The sequence below is a fragment of the Oculina patagonica genome, chromosome 3 (assembly GCF_052425735.1).
Source record: "Oculina patagonica isolate OP01 chromosome 3, crgOcupat, whole genome shotgun sequence".
In the NCBI taxonomy this organism is placed as follows: domain Eukaryota; kingdom Metazoa; phylum Cnidaria; class Anthozoa; order Scleractinia; family Oculinidae; genus Oculina; species Oculina patagonica.
Genome location: NC_135760.1, coordinates 5,174,150 through 5,201,171, shown reverse-complemented (window position 1 = coordinate 5,201,171; position 27,022 = coordinate 5,174,150). Strand labels below are relative to the sequence as shown.

Genomic DNA, 27,022 nt, shown 5'->3' with positions numbered 1-27,022 from the left:
TGACAAAGTTAAACCATTTACCAAGTATCAGCTCTACTAAATTCTAGGCGATGCTAGCTGTATATAGCTCAAGTTGGGATACCTACATTGTACATACATACCAACTTCGTCATTTTCGTCACACATATATCAGATCAAAAGAACTTATTCTGGGTGAACCTTTCTCTGACTTTCATAGTGTAATTTTGGCAGCAAAACAACTGCCCTGTAACCTACGCCTGCTTAAATGGAACTGTCATTTAGATCTGAAGTACAGTCTTGGCTGTATCATGTATGAATTCATAAACAAGATATTATTAGAAGAAGCCCACAAAAAGGTTTACCTAAGAGCTGTGGCTCAGTGAGTCCATATCAAAAGCAGATCAATTAACAGTGCTTCCTGAAAAGGCCAATATCATGCTAAAGGCGACAAAGGTGAGGAAATAGATAGGTGGGTGCCAAAGATTAATATGAGCCACGAAGCTACCAGGCTTATTAGTATTGAAACACGGACATTTTTGTGGGCATATATCAATCTTGATATCTTAAATGCATACCTGTCTTTAGTCAGTATCCAGTCACATGTTGTATATTGTTTAAGTTGAAGAAGCTTATTTCTCCGTCATGCAAGTGGGGACAAAGATGAATAAGTGAAACAAAACTTCTCATTGTTGTAAGAAATAAACTTGTTTTCCACGTGGCTTAGTTTCTCTTTGTTCTTTTCTGATAAATATTTCCATCAACCTCTTCACACTTTCAAGTGTCTTAAAAGCTGGGAGCGGCTTTGATTGTCTCAAGAAGAGGGTTGGGTTGATGGATAGCCGATAATAATGACAAAACGATGCAATATAATTACGTACACTCCTTATTCTATTCCCTACACCTTAGTCCATCTAATATTCCCCGTAAAAAATAAAACACATTCAGTCTTATTCCCTTAGAATTTGACTGGTCGGTGAGAATTTAATAACAAAGTTTTAAGCCTCCATTAGCTATCCATGATCATCTAGACAATCTTGTTACGGCATCTGCTATTTCTTCTCTAAAATGTCTCACTAAGATCCTTAACAAATAAAAATGACAGTCAAGAAAAGTTGAGAGGTGAGATTTGGACGAGAGTTTTTTTTCATCTAGTACATGTATGTATCATATACTGCATGTATGTATCAGCATGCAGTCAAACAAGCTGACCGTAATTGCCAGAGTTCATAATCAACTGCCCACAAACGTGCGAAAACTCTTGTGGGCTCTCCTTGAAATGTTAGCAGGTTCAATTCTTAGCAGAGCATACAACAGTCGACAGCACACCAGTTGGCAAACACAAGTGATGTAAGAGAGAGTTCTAATTTTTAACAACCCTTGAACATTCTCATTTGATCTGGTATAACACTAGGATCTCTCTCACCTCCAACAGAAAATGAAGTATTTTTTGTTCCGCATAACACAAGCATGTAAAACACTACGTTTCAGTCTGCAGCAAGGGTAAGGGAGAAGACAGTAAACAGCAAAGAGAAAATAACAGCAACTAGAGGAATTCTATATCACTTGTCGCCAATGAATATGACACAATGGGACTTACAGTCTGTCAAATCTTCACATGCTTGTAAACTGATGCGATAATACTGTACCATTCAAGGGATTTCGCGCGAAGTGCCGTACACCTACAGTCAATATTTGACTAGAAGCTCGCATTTTGAATTTTTAATGGCTTACATACTGAAAGAATGAAATTCTATTTCTTCAACCTAGGACTACAGTTGACCTTTTTGTGAGTTAAATATGGTCAATGCTATGTACATATAGTTGTTTCAGGAATAACCTGTTTATCAGTAGACTGATTAAAGTGCTAGTGGTCTACAAATAGAGGGGGAAATTATTTCCAAAATGTCTTTCATTGACCATTTTTCAATGCACAACAATCATTTTAGAACATAGAAAATAGTTCCAAATTTATGAATTAAGGTTCAGACAATTCTTAGAAAAATGCCTTGATTAAAACCTTGAAACTCTCCCAACAAACACCCTAAAAATAAGTAAAAAATTGATAGTGTTCAGGGCTGTACGTGCTCTAGGAGAGCCCGGGTGCCTCAGGCGACTTATTTTTGTCTTTGGGCGACCTGTAAACCTTTCTATCAGGAAAGCTTTTAAGAGCTGGGCATCAAGATTTCTTTCAAATTAACCTTCTGACACCCTGCAATTATAATTTTCTAAGAGCACATCTTTGAGTGTTTTTGAAAAATAATACAAAGCTTGTTTCTCTGTTACCAGAGCAAAGATGAAATTGACTAAGCAAAACAAAACTTGTCCATTTTGTAAGAAATAAACTCATTATTTTTAGTTTTGTTTTAGTTGCTCTTTTCTGATAGATATTTCCAGTAACCTTCCAACATTCTCAAGGTCTAAAAGCTGGTAGTGGCTTTGATTGTCTGAAGGAGAGGGTTGGGTTGATGAATAGATGATAATAACAACAAAACAATACAATACAATAACCTACGCCCTTCATTCTATTCCTTGTACCTTAATCCTTCTAATATTCTCCTCAAAAAATAAAATGCATTCATGCAGTCTATATATTTCCTTAAAACATTTACATGAATGTGGGACTATGAAAGTAAATTAAAAAATAAATAATAATAAAGTTTATTGATGTGTCAAATTTTACCGCTGAGAGGAAAAATCCCTTCTACTAAATATTAATTTTTGTGGATACCTACACATGTGAGACACATGACATATCTTAAATAAACCTGTGATTTGGTCACCCCCATGCCCACCCACGTCCCTTTCCCTATTTTCAAAAGCTCATTTTATAATATCCAATCAAATCACCTATAAATAATGCCATGTGCATATATTTAATACTGATAGAACATGCCCTTGATATTATTATTTGTAGTGTTATGAAAAAGAACACTAATAGACCTTTTCCACATTCCCTAGCTCTAATGACTACGAACAATGGTTTTAAGATAAGTCTTGGGTGGACAAAAATACAGTAAATACATGAAAATTAATGTCCATCACAGCCTTGACTGGAAACCATTGTTTGCGGGCATCAAAGTGTAATAGGGGAGATGTCAATTTCATACAGATTAATTCTTGCATACTAATGTCTTGTTATTGATTGTGTCTGTGTACAGAGATTAAAAATAATTGTCTTGAGATACTTTGTTGGAAATGTTTTTGACGTCATTCACAGCCAGGTTTTATGAGCTAAAAATTACTTTGTTGGCCTCTTGATTTAAATTTAAACATGCTTAAACTAAATGATACTGGTCACTAATCAAAATAATACTACTTATTAATAAATACAAGACAGATGAGGAAATTGGACATAAGTTATTATTAAACTTGTTGGGCGAGAGTAAAGACAACGACTGTTATAGTCGAGTGATAATATTTTAACAACAGGAACACTCCAAGTTGTAAAACCTGAGCAGAATATAATTACACAGTTTCATATCATGACCTTTGACAGATCTGTTATATTTGACCGTAATGGCATTATTAACTTTTAGGTATAAAGTTACAGTTGCCAGTTAAAATTTAATTTGCATTTTGAAGTAAAGCAGAGCGAAGCAATATTAAATCAAATTCTTCTTAAAAAGTAACATGTTCAAGTTTAATGCAGACACATTTTCCCGTCATTTATTTGTGTTACTTCTTCTTCAACCATAGAGACTGTAGCCTGATTAATAAAAGCTTGAATTTTTAGTCTATGGGCCCTGAAGTTGTGTAAGGGTAATGCTCTTCGTAAGTGAAGAAAAATCAGCAAGATCGCAGGCTAATTTAGTAACAATTAAAGGGAAGGTGATCTCAGTCTATTCTATTTTAGGTTTGAACTACTTTGGTGCATTTTGTCTCATTGGCATTTGTATTCAAAATAAAATTTTATGTTATATTGATTCTGTGGATAAAATTATGGATGAATCATGGATAAGGCATACTTGGTAAAAAAAAAATAATTAAAACCATTCTCCAGCCAATTCAAGCTTTTCACAAGATTTAAGGCACTATTAGGTAAACGGATGATAAAGAAGTATGCATTACAAAATTTAAAAATGTATTGGGTGATAAGAAAATATGCCAGTGTTAAATTTGACAATGATACTTTTAAGAGGAATTTGATTCAATATTGCTTCTCTCTGACAGTCTCTGTTATACACCAATCAATATATGCAAATTAAATTTTCACTGGCAACTGTACAGCTTTATAAAGCAAATAATATCATTATCAATGGTTAAATATAACTGACATTGTATCTCAAATAAGAGATTTGATTATGAATTTACACCAAAAGTTGCTATTCATAAGAGTTATTTCAATTATAATGTACAACTACACTGCTGTGTATCTTTTGAGTTCTTTTTTGATTAAATTAATAAAACATGAATATGATTGATCTAGTTATTTTTCAATGAACAAGTGTGAGTCTGACTGTTTTTACAAAATTAAATACTCTTTAAACTAGATTTATGACAGAGGGAAATCAATCCACTTATGGCATGATAACAAATGAGTGAAATTTTAAACAATCCCATTTTGTCTTAATTAGGGTATTATTTATTAGCTTCTGCTTCACTCTATGATAGATTAAATATGATTTATAATATTGTTGCTTCTGCCTCTGCCAAACATCTCTCGTAATATTACATTTTTTTATTTATTATAAACCTTTATACAGCTATTTCAATAAACGTTGTCGGGTCAAAGCTTAAAGCTAAAAGGCAATACCGTATGGTGTTCTGGGTATTCACTACAAATTTGCATATAAGTTTCATTAAATGCACAAATTTGTATTTCGCACGTGGAGAATTCAAGAGTTTGTTTTTCTTATTAGGAGGCCTTTCTGTAGCTTTACTTTCACTGTCGCTAAGCTCTGACTTTGAAAAACTCTTCTTAAATTCAGTGTGACTAAAAGCACCTTGATTCACATGTCTGAAGAAATAGAAAACGTGCAAATTCGCGTTTGTCATGTCATTATATAATTTAGTATTCAGCACGTGCAGTTGCCCTCTTCTTCTACCCATACTGCCTTTCAGACTTGTCTTTAAGCTTTGACCCGACAACGTTAATTGAAATAGCTGTATATTAAATAAGTTTTTAAGTGTACAATGCACATGTAACATACTTTTTAAGGCCAAAAATGGTCAACACGTAACTTAATTCTTGGCTTAGACATACGCTATTTTAAAAACAAGAGAAATCACAAGCAAGTCTAATCTTGCAGTCACTTCTGGGATGATTAGAAGATAAGACACCTTATTGTCTCCAGTTAACAGTCCCACAAGCAACCATGAGATAAAACTCATTCCAAATTTTGTCTTGTTTCCAAAGTGGCAAATGATGTTTAAATGACAAGCATTAAAAAAAATAATATAAATTTTACTCCAATAGTAACTGAGTAATTTATTAATCATAAACAAAGGAATATTGCACAGCAGAGTTTATTGCCAACGAGACAGCCGAGCCAAGAGGCGAGGCTGTCGAGGCGGCAGAATCATAGAGCCGTGTGCGTATGAGTGTATAGGCAGAGAAAATCTTAAGTTCTGCGTAAGGGACTTTTTTTTACCATATTTGGGTGTAAGTAAACCCCATATTTGGGTTGTATTGTTCTTCCCAACTGGTTCCCAGTCTCTCACTCCTTGCTAGAGAGCAAATGACCAAAATGGCGTCTACGCGGCTCGCTGTTAAAATTTTCAATGTGGACATAAATACACCTTTAGGGAATTATAAATCGAAAGAGAATACCCTATAGAATATTCGACCGCCGAAAAAATGAACATCAAGGTCTTCAAAGCGATGAAATAATCTTTCGACTTTGGAGTCCTTTGAATTACGATCGAAGAGAGACATGAGAAACATAGCGGACTGTTGACTTCAAATAGAGTTTTCTTGACTTATGAGAATGCTAAAGTCGGGTAAATGCTTCCTTTTAGTGTTGATTGTGTTTATAGTAATTGTTTGACCGATGATTTATTCCAAATCAAATACCATTTATATTTTATTTGGCACGCATTTTCGCTCCGCGTAGGAATAACATCAATACAAAGCGACGCTCACTAAAATTGCTGCATGTCATACACACAAGAAAGTCAAAGGTTTTTTGCTTCTCACGGCAAATGTAATGTTAACTTGAAAAAAAAAATTTGTCTCAAAATAATCCTTGACCGTTCAAGTTTTGTTTTCTGTTCAAATTTTTCAAGTTTTGCGTATAAACTGAACATGACACTTCGCATGCGAGACTGAAATCTGACCCGTGCATTACTGTCTCTGATTACTGAAAATTATTTTTAAAAAAGCATCTTAGCAGTTTTGATTTTGGGATTTGATTTATAAGAAGTTCTTGAAATGCAACTATCCCTTTTGTGGACGGAAACATTTTAACCATCGCGTGTTGTATTTTAAAAAAAAGTGATTAAACCTCATTTATTGCCTACATTTTGTGACATTTTAACGTTGAAAAGAATTTAAAGATTTGTCAAGAGTTATCAATCTGTCAAACCCGTATCCTGCGTAGCAGACATCTGTGTACGTTTTTTAGTGTGCGCGATCGCGAGAATAGTGGAGGGGGACAGGGGGCGGGAGCCCGGGAGAAAAGGGGCGGGAAGCGGGAGGAGAGAGGCCGGGAAGCGGGATTCTTAAGGTGGCGGGAACCGGGAGAAAACAAGTGAAATTTCATACGCGCGCTGGAAACTACAGCGCCTGCTACGCAGGCTATCAAGCCTGTGTCATTTATGAACACCAGAGAAATAGCACTTTTTTCCCATATTACCTAAAATACAATTTACCATATTTTGGTCATTTCAAATATAGCTCTATCAAAAACCATTCAATATCTGTTCTTATGAACAAACATGAGTATTTCGCTCGTTGGCACTTACCGATAGGTACAACTAGTTAGAAGTAAGTAATAACTATAATACTACATTACATGTATTTCCTTCAATTTTTAAGGGTACAGTGCACATGTAACTAACGTTTTAAGGCCTAAAATGGTTAGAATAAAGAAAAATACATAAATTTGTTGAATCAACCCTGTGCCACACTTTTTGACATCTTTCTTATGGATTTCAATTGAACTTGCTAATCAAAGTCCGAGAGCTGTGGGAGTTATCAAGGTTCCAACTTAGCTCTCGAACAATTAGTTTATTGTCAGCTCTGCCTCTCCCACTTCTTGTATTTTGATAGGTCAGTTCAAACAGAAATCACCAATGTCACATTCAATAAACGTACTGAATTAAATTTAATACTACAGTTGAATCCTGATAACTCGAACCCTTAATAGCTCGAACCTCCCGCTAACTCGAACCTTTTTTGATTCCCCTCCAGGTCATTTGTTACTAATTTTACCCTCGATAACTTGAACTCCCGCTAACTTGAACCTTTTTTGATTCCCCTCCAGGTCATTTGTTACTAATTTTACCCTCGATAACTTGAACTCCCGCTAACTCGAACCTTTTTCGATTTCCCTTGAACGCTCGAATTATCGGGATTCAACTGTAATGTTGTGGCCCAATTTTACTCTTGGTACAATTTGGCATTTTCCTACATGTTTTATATCATTATCATATTTAATAACCATACAACAGAACAAAGGAAAATACCAAATTGTACGAAGGATTAAATTGAACCACAAATTTTAAAATTTCAATAAAGTTATTACCTTCACGTCCATGACCATCACTAGCAGGACTTCTGGATGTCGTCACTCCTGGAACATGCACAATAACTGTTTCGGCAGGAATGTCGACTGGAGCAGAGGACACAACTGTAGATGGGTTGTCATAGTGATGTGTTGTGTCATAGTGTATTGTAGCTTGTGATGAAGAAAGCCTGGTACTAACTCGTCTGGGGGCCCAGAGCGACCGATGTTTGTTGCGATATCGATGGTCTGACATGTTTATGGCCCATACCGATCAAAATGTACAAGCATTCACAGACTTTGCTTAGTTCCTGCAATAAAAATTTAACAAATTGATTACCACTGGCACATGTGTGCAGTGCACATGATGTGGTTTTATTTAATAATTAATTACTGTCCACTTCTACTATACTAATATTTAATTGTTTTCTGGTCGCATTTTTCGGAACTCTAAAACAATCTTTGGTTTAATGCAATGAAAAATAAAAAAACAAACTGGTTTAAAACATTTAAAACCAACTTTAAAATCAAACAACAACATACACCCATCAGCCTACTAATGAAAAAAAAAAATTGGTTATAAGCACTCTGGATATAAGAACTTCCCTACCTAACTTCTCCATATAAACTTATTAACGTCTAACAGATACATGTAAGTTTGCAGGAAGAGTGCAGATCAAACTATTTAATAACAGTGGTGTTCTAACAATGTATTGCTCATCAAAACAATCAATTAGCAATTGTGCCAATAAGATGCCTGTGTTTTTTTTTTTGACCCCCAAAAAGTATCAGGCCAACTAAAAATAAATAATTTATTTTTTGGTTGACAATTAATATTACGTCGTGGATTGAACTATGAGAATAATCCTCCCCCCCCAAAAAAAAGAAAAAAAAGAAAAAAATCAGCACTGGCTGTATCTGGGAGACGAGGAGATTTGATCTGTATCTAGGAGATTTCGAGATAATACAGGAGAGTTGGTAGCCATGTGATAGTGATTTATCATGTGGATAGTGCAGTTCAACCTTTAAACAACAGGGGCCTGCCTCCTACCATTCAAATCGCTCGGATATTAAAAATATGATTTCTTGATAACAGACAGCTGTGCAATATCTAAATGCACTCCTTGGAAATCAAGTTACCTCTTGTATAATTTTATTTCTTTGCATTGAATAGACGGATAACTAGATGAAGACGTTTAGAAAAGTTTGATAAAATTATACACACCCTTTTCTCGCATTAGACATATATTAAGCTATTTGAGATGGAGAAATTGTGAAGCCAAGCTGCCTTTCTCAAGTGTGAAAATATAATTTATGGCCTCTAGCCTTGCAGCAGGCTGCCTAGCTGTTTTAGACAAATATTTTTTACTATTTTCTGTCTGTAGTGTGAAAATAGCCATTTTCTCCAGCACTTCTCTGTATAGAAGTTCAAATGATATAGTTTTCTTTCACTTTTTTCAAAACAATATCGTTCAGTTATTATGACGGTGGTCTTGGGTTAAATGAATTGAAATCGGTCGTTCAGACAGACTGTTTAACATGCAGAGAAAGCGCAAAATATCTCTTTGATTCCCTTGTTCCTTCCCATCAGCTGTAATTATAAAATGGGGTATCAAATTATCCAGAATGCCAGAATTAATACAAACGAAGGGGATGTTTTTGTGGCTGTCTCGATCAAAACAGTCCGTGCTAGACGAATTTTGTCTGTCGGCTCACCAAAGAAATAACGGAAATCTTCGGACAAAATCTGGCAGAAGGGTAAAATGAAGCTTTAAATGTTCACTAATGCTTTTTTCTGTCAAGGATTTGGTTAGTTTGGGGATAATAGCTCGTCGCTCGGCTATCGGTTTCAAACGCGACTAGCGTGGGGTCTATCGATCTGACAGCCAGGCCGACGGACGTACCTTCGCCGACCATCTATTGTTATCAAGTTCTCCCGTTAAATTTCTAACAACACCCACGTTTCAGGAGAAATAAACGATAAAAGCTGTCAATTTACTCACCTTTGCTTACTTGGAGGTATCTTTCTCCAGAGGAAAGAGCAAATGTAGTCTTCTTTGACACCGAAATACAAAGCGACATATCACGTCTGGTCACAGGAATATTCATGCGGACGCTAGTGTCACGTGACATATTTGCCTGTATAACAGGTTCAGCCATGTGATCCCGGATGGGCAAAGTACTTGGGCTACTTGTAAAGTGTAAACATGTTCCTGATCCTATCCTAGAAGTTTTCTTTATTCTTTCTTAATACTCTTTTCGTTCTTCTTCTCGATATATAAGAGGAAAAAGTAAACATTACTGGGACCAGGATTAGACAGACGTGTTCATTTTGCGAAAATAACTTGATTTATTGAAGGTGGTTATCTGCTCTCGGGTCGCCATATCAGTCTATTAGCAGGGCCGTAGCTAGCTGACGGAGGCGAACCGAAGCAAAATTCTTGAATTTGCTATTTTTTATGTACTTTTAAGAGGTAGCATTACTGGTAATTCATTCAATATGAAAGAAGCGTTTCTTTTTCCTTCGGTAAGATATTTCGGTCTGGCTACAGCCCTGTATATAGGTGAGCCTCGCCTACAACGAGGGCCAAGGGGCTGGCAAAATACGTTCACTATAACGAGGTTTCGTTATATCGGGGTTCCTTTCCATATATTTTACTATCACTGGGACGAAGAATATCGGTTTTTTATATGGAAAATTTTGATTCGTTATATAGAGGCTCGTTAAATCGAGGTTCCGCTTTAATAATGCAATATTAAAAGTGTAGCGATATAAAGATGGACCGGGCAAAAAATCCGTTGCAAATCGTTGTTGGTGGGGCACTTCGTCATTTTCTCTGTGAACAGATGAGTTGTTTATCTCACGCTGTCGCCGTTGGTTATTAGAGAGATGTTGATGCACCAACATAATTCTGATAGGCATGTTAAGATGTTTTCTAATATCTCCACTATGGAATAAATTTTTGCGGAAAAAAAAAAAAATTGCGGTAACTTTTTTGCTGATCGTGAAATAACACCAGAAACTGCTCAATAATTAGAACCCGCACAAATGAAGTGTCTGCGGTATGCGTTCTTTACCGTTTTTTTTTTTTTTTTAAATAAACGTATATACAACAGAGTGGAAAGGGGCGACATGAGAGGAAAGTGCCTTCCCTAAGACCACAATACAAATACACTCGCATAAGTTGCATTGCGCCTGGAATCGAGATCATGTGATCTCAGATCCGTCATTGGACCTGACCACCACTACACCACCAACCACTTGTTAGGTCCTGCATGGTTGTTTTAGGGAAAAAAATCACATTTTCACCACGCCTACAACTAAGTAAAGCATAGTGGCTCGACAGACCGGCCGGCACTGAGGCAGCTAGCAGTTTTGGGCACTTTTCCCACAAGACGGCCAGATACTTGTAATTGTCCAACTCAGGTTACCCCAGCATTTTGTCAGGTTGTTCTCACAGTTGGTGACCAAAGCGTAGAGTGTAGTTTGTTTGAATCTGAAATTTGATCGAAAAAAAAAATTCCTTCCGGAAAAGTTGTCAATGAAGTGAATAAAATTGCTCAAAACCCCACCTATTGTGTTTTCTGTGTTTTTTTTTCTGTGAGAAGAAAATCACGTGCGAAATATTTTCTTTATTTTATTTTAAATTTTAACTTGAGTAACTTATACGACACCGTCATTTTGACGCAATTTATTACTTTTTTTTTTCAATAAAAAGAAAAAACGCAAGGTCTCCAGTCATGATGGCGGGTTAAACGTGTATTACTCGCTAATGTAAATATTGAGTGTGTTCACTTGAAAGAAGGCCCTGGAAGTAACATCAAGTAACGTCTGGCGATCCGCTCTTGCAATTAATTAAAGGAGCTATGTTGCGTTATTTTGGGTTCCTTATTGGATGTGCAAAGTTATTTTCAAATGGAAGGAAACCTCAAAATAAAAATATTTTAAGGTACAAAAACACCAATTTCTCGCAAAGAAGAGTAACAGTAAAACAAAAGTAAACTAGGATGGTTACAACTGAGGAAAACTATGAAAAATATTGGTCAATTTTTTTTAAGGAAAAACCGCTAAATTATGAGGCTGATTAAACGGTCTGGGACTATATTTTGAATTCCAATATTTCAAAGGACCCGCGCCGGCTTTTCTTCTTTAGGGTCAGAATCTTAATCTATGAGGCCCTGTTAGGGGGGTTACCCTATTCTTATCCCTAATTAAAATTACCAAAGCTGTTATGCATATTATTTTGATTTTCATTATTCCTAAAAATAAATTGAGTTGTTTTACCTCTAACATCTATCCCTCATCCCTAAAATAATTTTGGGAGTTATCCCTTATCCCTAAATCCCCTAACCAACAAGACCTCAGAATCGACAGTAAAAATTATGAGCAATGCTGCAACAGAATCCCCTTAACTTGCACAACCAATTTTGCAAGGCTTTTAATTTCACAAAAGACCCCGTCGAACCCCGGGAGTAAAACCCATACACACTGACAACATATGAAGTGGCCAGTTGTTTATTTTTGACAGCAATGTCAAACAAGCATTTATCTAAGAAGTCCATTAGTCAAGGTATAAGTAGACTTTCCTTTGGCCAATATCAGGTACAGATACGAGACTTGGGAACGTAATTTTCCAGGGGCACAATTGTTTTATACTCTATGTTTTGGTTTTAAATTATGACCAAACCGTACTGATGGTCCATGCCCGGGGAACCCAATCGAACGATTGGTGTTCGATTGGGTTCGATTGATTTTTGGTTCGATTTTGTTCGATTGGATACGCCGGGTCCATGGCAAAACGCAAGTAAGAAAAGGCTCCTTTGCGCATCAGTTGTTGCGACAACTAACTTAATTTAGCCAGGTGATCGATTTTGAGAGAATCGCTAGAAATAGTTGCAAAAACATTCTACTCACTAAGGCCCGGGCCAAACGTCGAACTTTACATGAGTCGAACCTTATGCGAATGAGCAAAACCTTTTGTTTTTGGTCATTTGCATTACGTTCGACTCATGCGGAGTTCGACGTTTAATTTTAGCCCGGGCCTAAATTTGCCTTCTTTTCAGTGCATAAAAAAAGACAGAAACTCCCATTACATAATTTGTTCTAAGTAAAATGTCTGCCTGGTGTTTGCAGGTTTGAAGCAATGCAAACAGTCATCATAGTTTTTCTTATCAGTTTTCTGTAGTGTTGATGTAAAAAAAAACTGCCGTTGTATGTTAAATAAAATGCTGGTGTTGACAAATTAACAGAATCTTCAGAAGATGTTTTGATTTGTTTCTCCATTACTTCTTCGGGGGTTTTCAACTTTTTTTGTTGATCGCGTTAAAAAAACTGTCCTCTGTCGCTGAATGCAAAATTTCTTCACGAAGTGAACAACCGACCACAGAATTCGGGCTTGTATGAAATGACCAGAAGCAAGAGAAATCTTCCGAAGTTTCTATCCCTCCTCCCTCTGAATATATACGAACCCCTCTCAGATTTGTCCGCCCTCGCCTTTTTTTTTTCGTTGCTCGCCCAAATTTTCCGGCCAGATATATGGGAGGGATCTAGGGTAGAAAACCCTTATTGTTCCATAATTATTGTCTCTCCTTGTTGTTTTTTAGTTCAGTTAAATTATCGTTTTAAAGGAAAAAAGAACACCTAAAGAAAAGATATTATGGGATAAATGATAGTGTTTTAAATTTAGCTAAACAAATTTTTCTGCACGAAATACGACCAATTTGCGTCGCCCTGACAACGGTGATCTATGCAGTCCGTATTTAAATTTCCAATGAAGTAATTATTTCGCACCAAACAAGTTCTAAGCTGCAAATCGTTATACTGCAAATATTGTCTTTAATAGAATTGGAACGCGATCGCCGAAGGAAAAAAAAAACATATATCAGTTTGCTTAGACATCGATTCGATGAAACAAGTGCGGGACGAGCTAGCATTGCCTTCAATGTCTCCTGTGCTCTTCAAGAATTTGAAATGTTGACATTATTTCTATTCAGAGCAATCTCAAATGGAACTAAAGAGCGTTGCTGTCAAGAATGTTTGGCCCGGTCAAGAGACTCTTTTCAGCCAAACGTCAGAATGCAAATGAGCCAGCGACATTCACGCCACAGACAATAGAGGGCTGTTGGCAGGGTGGTCGAATACGACCTTCTGATTGGTCAATTTTTAATTGACTCGCGAATACATGATCACAACAGTGACAACACTCGCTATGGGCAGCGTGCATACATTTCTATTCGTGACCATCAGCTTGTATCCACGCTCGTCAGCGTAGGATGCGGTAAGTGCTTATATTCTTTCACCTCAGAAACAGGAGCGTTACATCACTCACTTGCTCACTTGATATTTGGACGGAAGACTCTCTGCGTTGGAGTTAAAGCGGATTTCAACGACTTTTTGCGCTCCGGTTTCGGAGATCAAAAACCGGCATGTCTACGACGAGTGAAACCTCTTAACCGTAATCCGACCGTGGAAAAGTAAACTTGTTCAGTTTCGAAAATCGCGCGCCAGATCGTCGAACTTTATCTACACGCCGTCACCAGGGAAGCCATAGCCGGCGAGTCATGATGTCGCAGCGATTCAACTCAAAACAGGATTAGGGAACCCAGACAAAGACGAGTAAGCCGCGAACCAAAGGTACGAACGAGCTTACGGTTGTTGTTTACATTTCAGCTGGGAAATTAACAAGGTGTTGCATTTTAGAACGTTTTAGAACTTTTAGTTTATTTAAAGTAAGCTTTAAAATACGTAAATGCCGCATGACTCCTGCCCATTCCAATATCGTATTAAAATTAATTCATGGCAGGTCCCGATCTACGTTCGAAGCTTTCATCGAGAGCTTCTGATTTTTATATTGTCCCCTTGTGATCTCCAACGAAAAAGTGCAACCTCACGGTTATATACTGATCAAGGATTTTATAAATGTATGGAAATTGCACACAATGTTCTCCTGTCAAATGCGAGCCATTTATTCTTTCACAATGGTACGTCTCACCTGAACACAATGGCCGGTTTCGTCGTGAAGTTAGCACATTTACTTCCGTTAGTCGTCAAGCCTGGTCGAATTTGAATTTTAGAGCTACGACATACAACGTTTATCAAATATTTATCTGTATTGGTGTACAATATTTTATAAACTGCGTGACTTGTTGAGCGACAAGATGAAAACACACAGTTGCAAATGTTTATCATGCTGTACTGTTTTGATTCAACGAAAGACATTTTGGCTTCTCTATTATCAGTTCGCTGTCATTTCAATTAGCTAATGAAATCCCATAGGGATCGAAATTTTTTTTTCATTTTGTAGCACCAATAAAGATATTTTCGGCAACGCAAATCACTCAGTCAGAACATTTTGCTACGTATTATTATAGCCTTGGGCAAAGTTTGGGTCTTTTCAGCGCAAGATCGAAGCCATAAAACTAAAAATATCGAGAATTTATCGATAGATGTTTAAATGTAAGACAGTTTCAAATTTCAGTGTAGTTTTTCGGGAAAGTAAAACTCAATGTTACATTGCACAGGCCGGAAAAAATTAAACAAGTTAAAAATTCGATGTTGGCCATTGGTTTGAATATCGGAACTACGTCCGTAACAATATATTTATTTCGGAAGAAGAAATATTCTAATTTATTTTTAAGTTCCCTGTAGCAGGTGAAATATACGTGGTTAGCTATTAAAAGTAACAACTGCTAACTTGAAGGCACTGTTTTTAATTTTTTTCTCAGTATTTGCGTTCAAAGGCGCTTCGTCAGAATTTTGATATGCACGATTTGTTTATACTGAAAACATTTGGGAATAACAAAGCGTGACCACATCTTGTATTGAACAAGTCAATTTCAAAGAGAAGTCATTTGACGATTTCGACACATCATTAAAATTTGATTACAATATATAGTACAGCCCTCACTGTCTTGGTCATTTATCCTAGCTTTTAGAATCGCAACTTGCCTGTTTTGTGAAAAATAATAATGCCATTTGTTTATTAGTTGCTTGGTCATGTTTATATATTACTTCGATTCCCACACAGAACACTTGAGTTTTGCATAACAAAATGATTTCATAAACAATTTTTTCCAATGATTAAGAAAAAATTGTTTCAAGCAGCCGAGAATCATAGACTGGGGTGCACAACATTTTTTTTTTCACTATAAACCCTAGCTGTCACAAAAAATTAGGTTTTCATTTCAATTCTTATACCTGAAATCAATTGATAACATAGCAAAAGATGACATTTAAGGGTTAATTAGTTGAGTCACAAAAACCAAAACAAAATTAACATATAATACAAATTGTATTCAAAATAGACAGCTCGGCAATATCCTGAATGCCAGCTTTTATTTGAAAATTATCCAATCTTCCTTTAAGGTACTGTAATATTCCTTCAGCCTTACTGATACAGATCAGCGATGTTGCAAACTAGTTCCAGTTAGAAAAAAATTGTTGCAGTGGGCTAAACATTTTTTTAAGTGGGGTAGTGTTTAGATATAAAGTGCCTCAGTCAGCTTTTGCTTACATGATCAATTGATCAACTGCCCTGTAGTATGCCAAAAAAAAACTGGACTGCCACGTCTTCTGTGAATGTACTTTTCTAAAGTTTGTTTTGCAAAATTTAAAAATTTATAGTGGTGTTGACGAGCAAACAACTTAGTCAGCCATGGCAAAAAATGTGAAAGCTGTCACATTAGTTCTGTCTACTGACAATTATTTTGTGCTACTATATCATTTTGTGTTGTGCAACTAGATCAGGTTAGACAGTAACATTTTAGTAACAGTAACATTCAATAAATAGGGGTTCAGGTTCCTTCCCTTTTATCTATTTTATCACTGTAAACATTGTAGAACATTCTTGGCTGATAGTGACTTAAGCCCTGGCCAAACGGTAATGCAAGTGAACGCAAGTATTCGCAAGTTGAACTTGCTTGCAGACTTGCATTGGGTGGCCAAACGGACACACAAGTTTAGTAGCAAGTGCATGCAAGTTTGCAAAAAGCCATTTAAATGCTACAAGGTACAATTCAGTATTTGAAGTAAACTGCAAAAAATGCGTTGACTTGCATTGGGTGGCCAAACGGTGAAAAACTTGCATTTACTTAAATGCATTAATTTGATCTCGACCGAAGTGAATGCAAGTCAACACAAGTCACACAAGGTACGCAAGTGCACGCAAGTCCTGGCCAAACAGGGATGCAAGTAGATGCAAATTTTCAACTTGCGCCCACTTGGGTTGCCGTTTGGTCAGGGCTTTAGTACAACCTGCATCCATGCATGCCCTGATTGGTTATTAGTCTGATTTCCACTCAGCAGTCAGAGCCCCTATTGGGATCTGGGCACTACTTTATTGTCAGAGTATGGAATGGGCCTTTTCGGTCAAGATGCTGTTTGGATATTTTCTGGAACCACACAATAATTTAATTTTTTTCTTCTCATGTGTTCAGGGGAGACATTATTCACAAGTTATTACTCACAACAAATACTTGGTTTCTCACTTTTTTGATTAGTGACAGCCTTCTTTCAAAATGGATGACAGCGACAGTGGAGGATTAATGTCAACTGAGGAGGAGCAGTCTGGGGAGTCCTCTGGCTCTACTGGGCATTTACGCATGGAGAAAAAAATCTCAAAACTCAAAATGAAGCTCAAAGGATTTGAACAGGTAAGGCAAAGTTATTTATATGGGAAGGTGACTGATGTGTTGAGAGAAACTGCATGCCTGCTGCTTGGCCATACAAAGCATATAAAAAATTCAAAACTTAATACTGGATAGTCATAAGGTAAATATCAAATACTTCCCTGGTAATAGCTTTGTGTATGGACATGCACAATGAGGTTTAAGTATGTAAGTAAATATCTAGCCTGTGAATACAGCCACCTCTTATTCGTAGCAGGAGTGAATGAGAGGCGGCTGTATTGGCAGGCTAGTAAATATCAATCACATCTGCTAAAGCATGTGGAAAAGGAAACTGGGTGCGTGCGTAAGTGTTTACATTATGACATAATTTATTTTTGTAGCGTTTTATTTTGTGGAGGAACCCTAAAAGCTTACCATGCAGTCAGCCCCCCCCCCCTCCCCCGCCCCCGTTAAAAAAATTAGAAATATCCCCCGAGAAACTACTCCAAAATCACAAATGCAGGTGAAGGGAGTGGCATCCCTGTGGTGCACTTGTGGTGTCACGTTACATGCAAGTCCAACCCCCAAGGGGCTGGTCCATTCCAAAGACATTGTGATGTAATTTTGAAATCATTTAAAATCACTGTTTTCAAGGATTTCTTATTCACAGTGAAAACTTCAAGTCGACTGTTAAATTGTTTGCTATTCTCATTCAATAAAAGTCTGCACTCAATAAGATTCAGGATGCCTTTTTGCTCATCTGTGCGTTCATTTGATATTGGGGAACATTTATCTTACTTAGCTAGACTGCAAGCAGTCTTTCTTTTCGCTTTTAAATCCATGGAACGAACACAAAAGAGGGAGCGAGATCGAGCGCGAAGTTTGGGTGGGAGTGGCGAACTTTGCGCACGATCTCGTTGGCTATTTTTGCGGTCGTTCCAGTCCACGGATTTTAAAGCACAAAGAAAGACTATTTACAGTATATAACCTACTCTAACCTTAAACCTTTCATTTCATTCTTGTAGGCAGTTCAAGAGAGGGACACCTTGAGACAAGAAGTTCAAGGACTGGAATGTCAAATTGAGGAGTTGATCAAAGAGAAAGAACAACTAAACGCCGAACATGCACAGGAACTCGTAGTGTTGTCCTCAAGTTTTTCCGAGCACCTAAATCAGGCCTCGGATTCCCAAGACACCGACGATCCTTCGTTTTTAAAGCTGAAAGCGGAATTCGAGAAAGAGATTCAAAAGCTACGCACCACAATTGGGGACAAGAACTATCACATCGGCAACTTGCAGAAGAAGCTACTGGAAGCGCAACTTGAACTAGAAAACGAGCTAGACAAACATGAAGAAGAGACTGAGCGTCTTCGAGCTCGTTTGGAAAATGGAGAAACGGATTTTGAGAAATTAATCGAGGAGCGTATCGATGAGGTTCGAAGCCAATACGAGAAGGAGCTGGAAGAGTTACGAGCGCGGATTGAGAACAACGAAGAGAGTACCGGAGGGGAGGGTAGTGACGAGTCGAATGACGGCGAATCTCGCCGTAAATACATCAAAGAGAACGCAGACTTGAAGACAAAGCTGCAAAGTCAAAACGGCGATTTAGAAAACCTTCTGGAAGAAGAGCGGACCAAGTATCGAGTTGAAATTATGGCGGTGAAAGATCGCCTCACGCACCAACATCAGGTTGAACTGGACGACATGATATCGCAATTGGAAAAATCCAACGCTGAAGTTGAAGAACTTAAAGAAAAGTTGCGCCAGGAAAAAGTGAAAGAAGCAACGAGCAGCAAAGGTGATCACAGTGCAAGTGTTAACTCTAGAGTGCAAAACGGTGAAGTGGAAAATGGTGGCGAGCAGGCTGACGGTTCTGCGAACGTCAAGTCGGTTATTGTATTAAGTCAAGGCGGAGAGGGCGATACATCTGGAATGGAAGCACTTCGAACCGAGCTTAATGCTCACTATCAGCAACAGATCGAACAAGTCGCAAAGAGATTAAGCGAAGAGTATCAAGGCGAGTTGGATGAAAGCCTTGGAAAAATGGAAGAGGAGTGGGAGCAGCAACTAGAGCGTCAGAGGAACGAGTATGAGGAGAAGATTGCGGCTCTGCAGCGTCAGTTGAAGAGCCAATACCAAAACGACCTGGATCAAGTGACAGCTGATATGGAGGATCAGATTCAAGCCCTCAGGGACAGTCACTCCCAAGAGGTCGCCGAGCTGTTGGGAAAGTTACGAGAGCTTTCCGAAGAACGCCGAAGATCCGTCATCCAACAAGACACCACGGAGCAACAGGTCGTCATAATTAAGGAGGAGAGTCGTTCCAAAATCGAGAACTTGGAGCAACAGTTGCGCGTGGAGAAAGACAAAGTTGTCGAATACCAGCGACAAATGGACGCGGTGGAGGCACAGGTGCAAGCGTTTAAAGCTGAAAAGCAACAAGAATTGAAAATGATTGAAGAGGAGATGCGACGACAGTGTAAGGCTTTAGTGGAAAAGAAGTCTAACGAGTTGAAGGAGAGATACCAAAGCGAACTGAACGAGAAGTTGAACAAGACTGAACAACATTGGAGGAAGTTATACGAGGAAGATATTGGAAAGACAAGGTCAGAGTTGGAAGAAAGCAACAAAACACTGAAAGACAAATATGAACGACAAGTATCTGACATTATGGTTCAAATGGACGAAGTTCAGCAGCGGAGTAGAGAGGTTCTTATGCAAGAAAAAATGCAGTTTGAAGCAGAGCAGAAAGAGCAGTTCGAGAAACAACTTTCTGAAGTGAAAGAGGAACTGCAACCTTACAAAGATAAGTGTTTGGAATTAGAAAAAGAAAATCAATCGCTGTCCGAAAAGTACGAACGTGATCTGTCAGAGTTGAAGAGTAAGATGAACGAGGTCGAAGGACGATACAAGGAAGATAAAGGAATCGAGGAAGCAGTACTTGACGACCCTTAAAGGTGAGCTTGAACTCTACAAGAACAAGCTTCAGGAGTTACAGGAAGGAAAGAAGTCCTTGATGGAAAACTACGAAGCTCAGCTTGCTAACTTGAAGAAAAAGTATGACGAGATGGAGGACGGGGAAATAAAAACTCTCCAAGAAGAAGTCAACGTTTACATCAAAAAAGCTGCGAGCCTCGAGGAGGAGAAAAGAGCGCTGTTGGAGAAGTATGAAACCGAGGCTGAACGGTTTGAAGACTACTATAGGTACACTGACAGCCGAGGTAGAGTCGAGGAAGGCCGATATGGAGAATCTTGAAGCCGAAAAAGACAAACTGTCTTCGACTATCTCAGAACTTACCCAAGATTTGGAATCGGCGAGGAACGCGTATTCGGAGCTAGAGCAGAAGAAGCAAGGGGTAGACAATAAACTCATCGAAGAGCTAGAAGGCAAAATCGCAGAGCTAGAGAAAGACTTGGAGGATTCTCGACACAATTGTCACGAGTTGCAGGAGGCCAAGAGGGCATCAGACAACAAGCACAGTGAGGAAATGGAATGCTTGAGATCCAAACTTGAAGCGGGGAGTAACGAAGCTCAAAGCCGCGACGAACAACTGCTTAGTCTGACAAAAGAGAAAGAAAGGCTACAAGAAGAAGTGAATAAGATACAGAATGAACTAAAGGCATCAGAAGAAAAATTTGAACGTCTTGAAGAAGCAAAGAAAATATCTGATGAGCAACATGAAACAGATGTGGAAAGCCTGATGTCGGAACTAAACATCTTGAGAAATCTCAGCGCTGAAGTAGAGCAGCTACGAAAGTTGGAAAAACAGAAAGAAAACTACGAGCTCGAGGTTTCAAAACTGAAGGAAGAGATGGATTCCCTCACGGCTAAAATAAGAGAACTTGAAGAGGTTAACTCTAGCTCTTCTCAAGAGATTGCAGCGCTTCAAAAAGAGGTCGAAATGGCCCGCGGTGCTCAAGATATTAATTCTGTAGACTTTGAAGAGGAGAGGCGAAGGTACCAAGCAGAAGTAGAGTCTCTTAGAGCACTTACAGAAGAGCAGAAAATTACAATACAGGAACTTGAGGACGAAGGCCAAAACAAATTTGGTGTTCTGTTAAGTCAGCATGAGAAAGAGTTGGAGAGCTTAAAGGAGGAACTTGAGGAACAGATCGCCAAGAAAAGAGAACAACTATCAAAAGAATCGTCTGCAAAGAGACAAAAGCTCAAAGATGAATACGAAGGGAAGCTTAGACTGCTATACGAAGAACTCGTCGCCGAGAAAACCAGAATAAAAGACTTGATGAAGTTAAATGATGACCTGAGCAGAAAGTTAAGTTCTTCGCAAGAAGAAAGCAACGTGCTCACAGAGGAAATTGATCGGTTGAAAGATATTGAAGAAGCGTTTACCGGGATGGAAGAGCAAATGGCCAAAGAACATGCAGCCAAACTTGAACAGGTTGTGGCTGAATACGAAGAGAAAGTTCGCAGTCTTGAAGAAAAGATCTCTAATTTGGAAATCGGGCAAGAGGCCAAAGATAAAACGGACGGCGAAAATGAGAAAGAACGCGAACAGTCTTTACAAGAGTACAAAGAGAAGGTAGAGTCCTTAGAAATTGAACTCGCTACTACCAAACAAGAAGCTGTTAGGCTGCAGGAAGAACTGGAGAAACTCGAAGAGAAGAGTGAAGTTGACATCACCAAACTAGTCGCGACTTATGAAGAAAAGTTGAAGAAGTCCGACGAAGAAGTCCAAGATTTATCCACTCGATTAGAAGAGAGGGAAAAAGAGCACCAACAAAGCGTTCTATCGATAGGGACTGAAAAAGAGGCCTTGAAACAACAACTAGGCAATGCTTCTGGCGAAAACGAGAAGTTACAAACCATGGTTAAGAACCTCGATGCTGCGAAGCAAGCGGTTGTACACATGTACGACGAGAAGATAGAAGTTCTGGTCAGTGAATTGGAGGAGGCATCAGAGAGGGCGAGCAGCGCGGAGGAACACTTAAAAGAATCCGGTCAAAAGTTTGCGGCCAAACAAGAGAAATTGGAGAAGGAGGTAACGGAGCTTCGAGATGAAAATAAAAGATTGGTCGAGGAACATGATTCGTCTATTCATAGTCTCGAAAGAACACTTAGCACTGAAGTCGAATCAAAGGAGGCCTTGCAGCAAAGAGTTGCTGATCTGTTAGAACAACTAAGTAGCGAGAGAGTAAATCTCGAAGGGAAGCTTGATGAAGTATACGCCGATAGACAAAGACTTGTAGACGCTTTTGAAGAGAAGAAAAAAGTGTTGGAAGACGAATTGCTATCAGAGAAAAACGAACGCGCAACTGCGGAGCAGACGTTAGAGGAAACCAAACAAGTATTGAACAACCACGTAACGAAACTACAAGAATTGGACAGTGCTGTATTGGAAAAGGAAAGTACTATAACAGCTCATGAGGAGACGATCAAGGAGGTCAGCGGTGAGCTTGGCCTGGAAAAAGACAAGGCATCCAGATTAGAGAAAGAAATACGAGCACTAATGGAAAACCAGAGTTCGGAATACGTTCACAATTTAGAACGCATACGCAACGACTTAAAGCAGGAGTACGAAGAAACCACTGAGCAGCTGAAGAAAAATTACGAGAACATCTTCACCAAAATGGAGGAAGAACACCGGATAAGCCGAGAAGAGATTGAGGCTGAGGTTGAGTCCTTGAAAGGCATGGTGGAAAATCTCGAGCAGTTAAATCAACTGAAAGACGAGGAACACGAAGTTCTCATGACGGAGCAAGCGAGCAAGCATGAAGCTCAGCTAGAGGTATTGGAAACAAGTTTCGAGAAAAAGAAAGTTGATTTGGAAACGAAAGTTGACACCGCCAATAAAGCCCTTGAAGAGGTCAAGACCGAAAGACACTCCCTTGTGGAGAAACACAAAATCGATTTGACCGAATTAGAATCCAAGTTGTTAGAACAGCATCAGACGCAACTGAAGAATGCTACTGAAGAAGTTAAAATTGTCAAACAGGAAAAGGAAGAACTCAAAGAGGAGTACGAAAAAGAGATTGAAACGTTGAAAGATCAGCTTATCTTTGAGAGCGCTTTCCAAGCCGATCTTCAAAACCAGCATGATAAAGAGATACGGTCCCAGAAAGAATCGCTTGAAAGTGAACACAAGAAGCAAATTGAGCTTATAAATCAGACGCTGCAGGAACAAATCCAACAACTGGAAACGACGAGAAGTGAAAACGAAACCGAGATCGGAGAACTGAAATTTAAACTGGAAGAGTCGCAAATTGAGCTGGACATGTTCAAGGAGAACTTTACGAGCCAACACGATGCAGAGTTAAAGAATCTCCAAGCACAGCTTCAAGACAAAATTCAAGAGTGCGAAAATTTAAAAGAACAGATGGGAGTCGAAGTGGTGCAGCTATCATCTCGTGTTGAAGAGTTGTCTGCCGCGACAGAACCTTTCCAGAAGGGCGAGGAAACAGAAAGTGTTAAACTTGGTTACGAAGTTATGTTGGCGTCTTTAAGAGTAGAGAACAACGAGCTCAACGACCAAGTTCAAAGTCTAAAGGAAGAGATGGGACGTACCGTTAATGCACACCAACAAGAGATGGACTTCACGAAGAACGAGCTTGAGCGGCAGTTTAAACAACGCGAGGACCGTATCAACAAAAAACATTCTGAAGAATTTGGCAAGCTTATGGAGAAGCTGGAAGACTTGGTACAGCAACAGAACGCGTCCAAAACACGCACTGAGGAACACATGCAAGACATCGGTTCGTTACGTGCCGAATTTGATCACAAGTTTCAACGTCTCTTGCGAGAAAAGCAAGACGAGATGGAACAGCATAAAAGATCGCTTGAACAGCAGTACCAGGCGAAACTTCTTGAAAGCGAAGAACTCATCAAAAAGAAGGATCTTGAGATAAAGGATCTTCAGAGGGACATTAAAACTCTTCTTGACCGCATTGATGCATGCAAGGGTGAAGCACTCAGTCACCAAAAAGGGCTAAATAAGGCCACTGAAGAACTGTCAAAACTCCGTCGGGAGAATTCCGAACTCTACCGAAAACTTCGCGAACAAATAGAGAAATCTCGAGGAACTTCCTTTGGTGCCGGTCAAAAGACAATCGAGCAGTTGCAGATGGAAAACGAACGACTTAAGCGGGAAAATGAAAACCTGAAGAACCTTATGAATAGGTCACCATTTATGGCAAACGGTGTTGGCGAATCAGAAACATTTAGCGAAGGTTCTCACGTACTCCAACTCATCAAATTGATGGAGCAGTTGATGAAAGAGAAGAACACTCTTGAGTTAAAACTGAGACAAGAAATTTTAGATTTGAAGACGAAGTTTGGAGTGCTTGGCGACACAAGCAGGACTTCAATAAACAACACCAGTGTCATGTCGGTGTCTTTATCACCTGAAAAGCACTTTAGCAGAGACGGCTTGGTGGAGATGCTTCAAGAACTGCGAGAGAACAAGCTCAAACAGGAAGAAGATATCAAAAGCCATGCCCAAGAGACCGAAAACATGATCAGCGAAATCAAGAAAATGCTGGATTCTGCCGAGTTCACGGATCACAGGCTTCAAGAGATGCTTCGTAGTCAGTTGGATCATCTTGAGCAGCAACGGAGAGTTCTGGTGCAAAGGCTGTGGCAACTCAGAGAAAAGCACAAGGCTGTGGAAGAAAAGCTCTCTAGACAGTTGGCGGGTATCAGCAGCCCTCAAAACAGCAGCAACTCGGATAGTGCAAGGTCTAAGTGTTACGAAAGCATCATCGAGGAGAATCTGAGACGAGAGAAAGAGCTGCTGGCGTTGAAGCGTCAACAAGTCGAAGATTTGAATGCAAGGATTACGCGCGAAAAACTCGCGTTAGAAAGGCATTCCAAAGAGAAGCAGACACTCGAAAAAGAGTTGAAAGAGAAGGATAAGTTGGAGAGCGAGTTGTCCACCCAAAGACGAGACCTGGAAAGAAAATGGATCGGAAGATTGAAAGAGAAAGAGATCCAGCTGATGAGGGAGAAAGAAATATTGGACGAAAGCAAGAGACGGGACGAAGTTGACAACATTCTGCTCCGGGGACCTTCTCCCAGACCGACCGATCGAAACGCATTTGGAGATGCAAGGCCAAATCTGAAATTCCCAATTACAAGCCAAACAAAGACACAAGAAGAACCTTTTAAGAGGGAAATAGACAAACCCGTGGACAACAGAGCATACCTACCCGGGTCCTACGGTCGGCCTACGAATTCGGGGATCAAAGATTCCACAACTTTCCAGCAGCATAGTGATTATTCGTTGCGTGGTGGAAAGCAAACAAGTGATCGAACTGCGACCTCAGAGACTCGCGAGTTATGGCGCCACAAAAAGTCGAAGCGTTCGCCTAGCAAGAAAAAGGATCAATCTGGAACAAACCGGGTGGAAGTCCACGTACCCAGGCTAGACCTTAGTTCTGATTCGGACGTCGATCTTGGTATCGCAAACAACTCGAACTCTTGGGAAATAGACTTGGATGACGATGATTCTGATCTGGAACTCTACAGCACGCAGTCCATGGAAGGCTTAGACAACTTTGAGGAGGATTGGGGACGCAGATTGGAAGAAGAGTTAAAACAGATATCGGTGAGTGGCGCGGTGCTTCTAGGAAGTGACTCCACAGATGTGCAAAAACGACATTTCCAGCAGCAGCAGAGTGCAGGAGGATTTTACAACGAAGGTATTAAGAAAAGTAAACTTATCACTTTGGATCAAGCGCCATCATCCCCGTACAGCTCAAAAGTAGACTTTGATACGAGTTGGCTTCGTAAGCTAAGCTACGAATACACGCATCCGCGTGCCAATCATCCGCGGACTTCAACAGCCAATGGGAAGCGGGAACGCACGGAACCGTTCGATCTTGCAGATATCTCGCGCATAACGTCTGAGATAGCTTCTCTTCCCAAGGACGCGCCTTCGCGTCATATTCTACGAGATCAAGAGATGAACTTGAAACAACGCGATCAAGACAATACAGTAAGAGGTTCTCGTACCTCGCAGTACGTTGTGGACTCCTTGTTTCCTTTACACAGAAACCCGTCCAAGGAGAGTGGCATCGATTCGCCGTCCTCAGCGCGTTCAGAACCGGCCATTTCAGGGACAGCGGCCGCCAGTGCTCGGCGTCGTTCGCTAAGGAATGAGCGCATCTCGGGAGTCTACCTACTGAACGTTGACGAGTATGTTGACCGTCATATGGTGAGATCAAGCGAAGAGGTTGCCAAAATACGGGACTTATCTCCCTCCGAGAAGCGCTTCGATTTATGAAGCTCGATATTTGTCTCGTGATAAATACGTATCTACTAACGTTGGCGAGGTGGCCAAAATATGACTTATCTCCCTCCGAGAGGCCTTTCGATTCATGAAACTGCATATTTATCTCGCACAGTGCGATTATCAAAGAAATTAATTAAAAGGTTATTTATTACCCAGTGACAATAAGTATAACCGTGGAGATCGACCACGGACAACCTAAGACACTTTATAGTGAACGCATCTGTTTCAAAGGAATACGCTTTTATCGTTTACTCGGTCAAGAGACAGTATGCATGTGCGACACATACAACAGAAACATTTTTTTGTATATAAAGAAATCGTTAAAAAACGAATGTGCTGTTGTTTTCAATAAGTAACATTTTAAACGGAGTTTCGTTGATATAGCGTTCTTTGAAAAGGATTAATCAGAAGTAAATTTAAAAAGAATAGTAAATGACGTTCATACGATTTAAAAGCTTTATTCTAGAAGTCATCATACGCATAAATAAATACGTTGTTATTTTGCTAAAGCGAACTTTCTTGATTTATATATAGACCTATTTTT

The 27,022-nt window shown here is 39.2% G+C and overlaps 2 protein-coding genes across 3 annotated transcripts in view; one reads left to right on the top strand and one right to left on the bottom strand.

Annotated features, from left to right (window-relative positions):
- LOC144645084 (GREB1-like protein) overlaps positions 1 to 9,735 on the bottom strand; it is a 35,741-nt gene extending 26,006 nt beyond the window's left edge. Inside the window, exons 1-2 of one of the 2 annotated variants that reach the window (XM_078504547.1) lie at positions 9,629 to 9,735; positions 7,647 to 7,936 (exon numbers count right to left, since the gene is read on the bottom strand). In XM_078504547.1, the coding sequence (XP_078360673.1) occupies positions 7,647 to 7,881 (235 nt within the window). In that variant the 5' untranslated portion in view covers positions 7,882 to 7,936; positions 9,629 to 9,735. Of the gene's footprint in view, positions 1 to 86; positions 214 to 7,646; positions 7,937 to 9,628 lie in introns of those variants that run through there. The other variant, XM_078504548.1, reaches the window with a different exon arrangement.
- Positions 9,736 to 13,854: 4,119 nt separating this feature from the next.
- Positions 13,855 to 26,987, top strand: LOC144645082 (uncharacterized). Its single transcript, XM_078504546.1, is given in 5 exon segments — positions 13,855 to 14,259; positions 17,124 to 17,276; positions 18,257 to 20,164; positions 20,166 to 20,408; positions 20,410 to 26,987. Coding segments are annotated over 4 exon segments (8,346 nt in total). The 5' UTR covers positions 13,855 to 14,259; positions 17,124 to 17,141; the 3' UTR covers positions 26,470 to 26,987.
- The last annotated feature ends 35 nt before the right edge of the window (positions 26,988 to 27,022 follow it).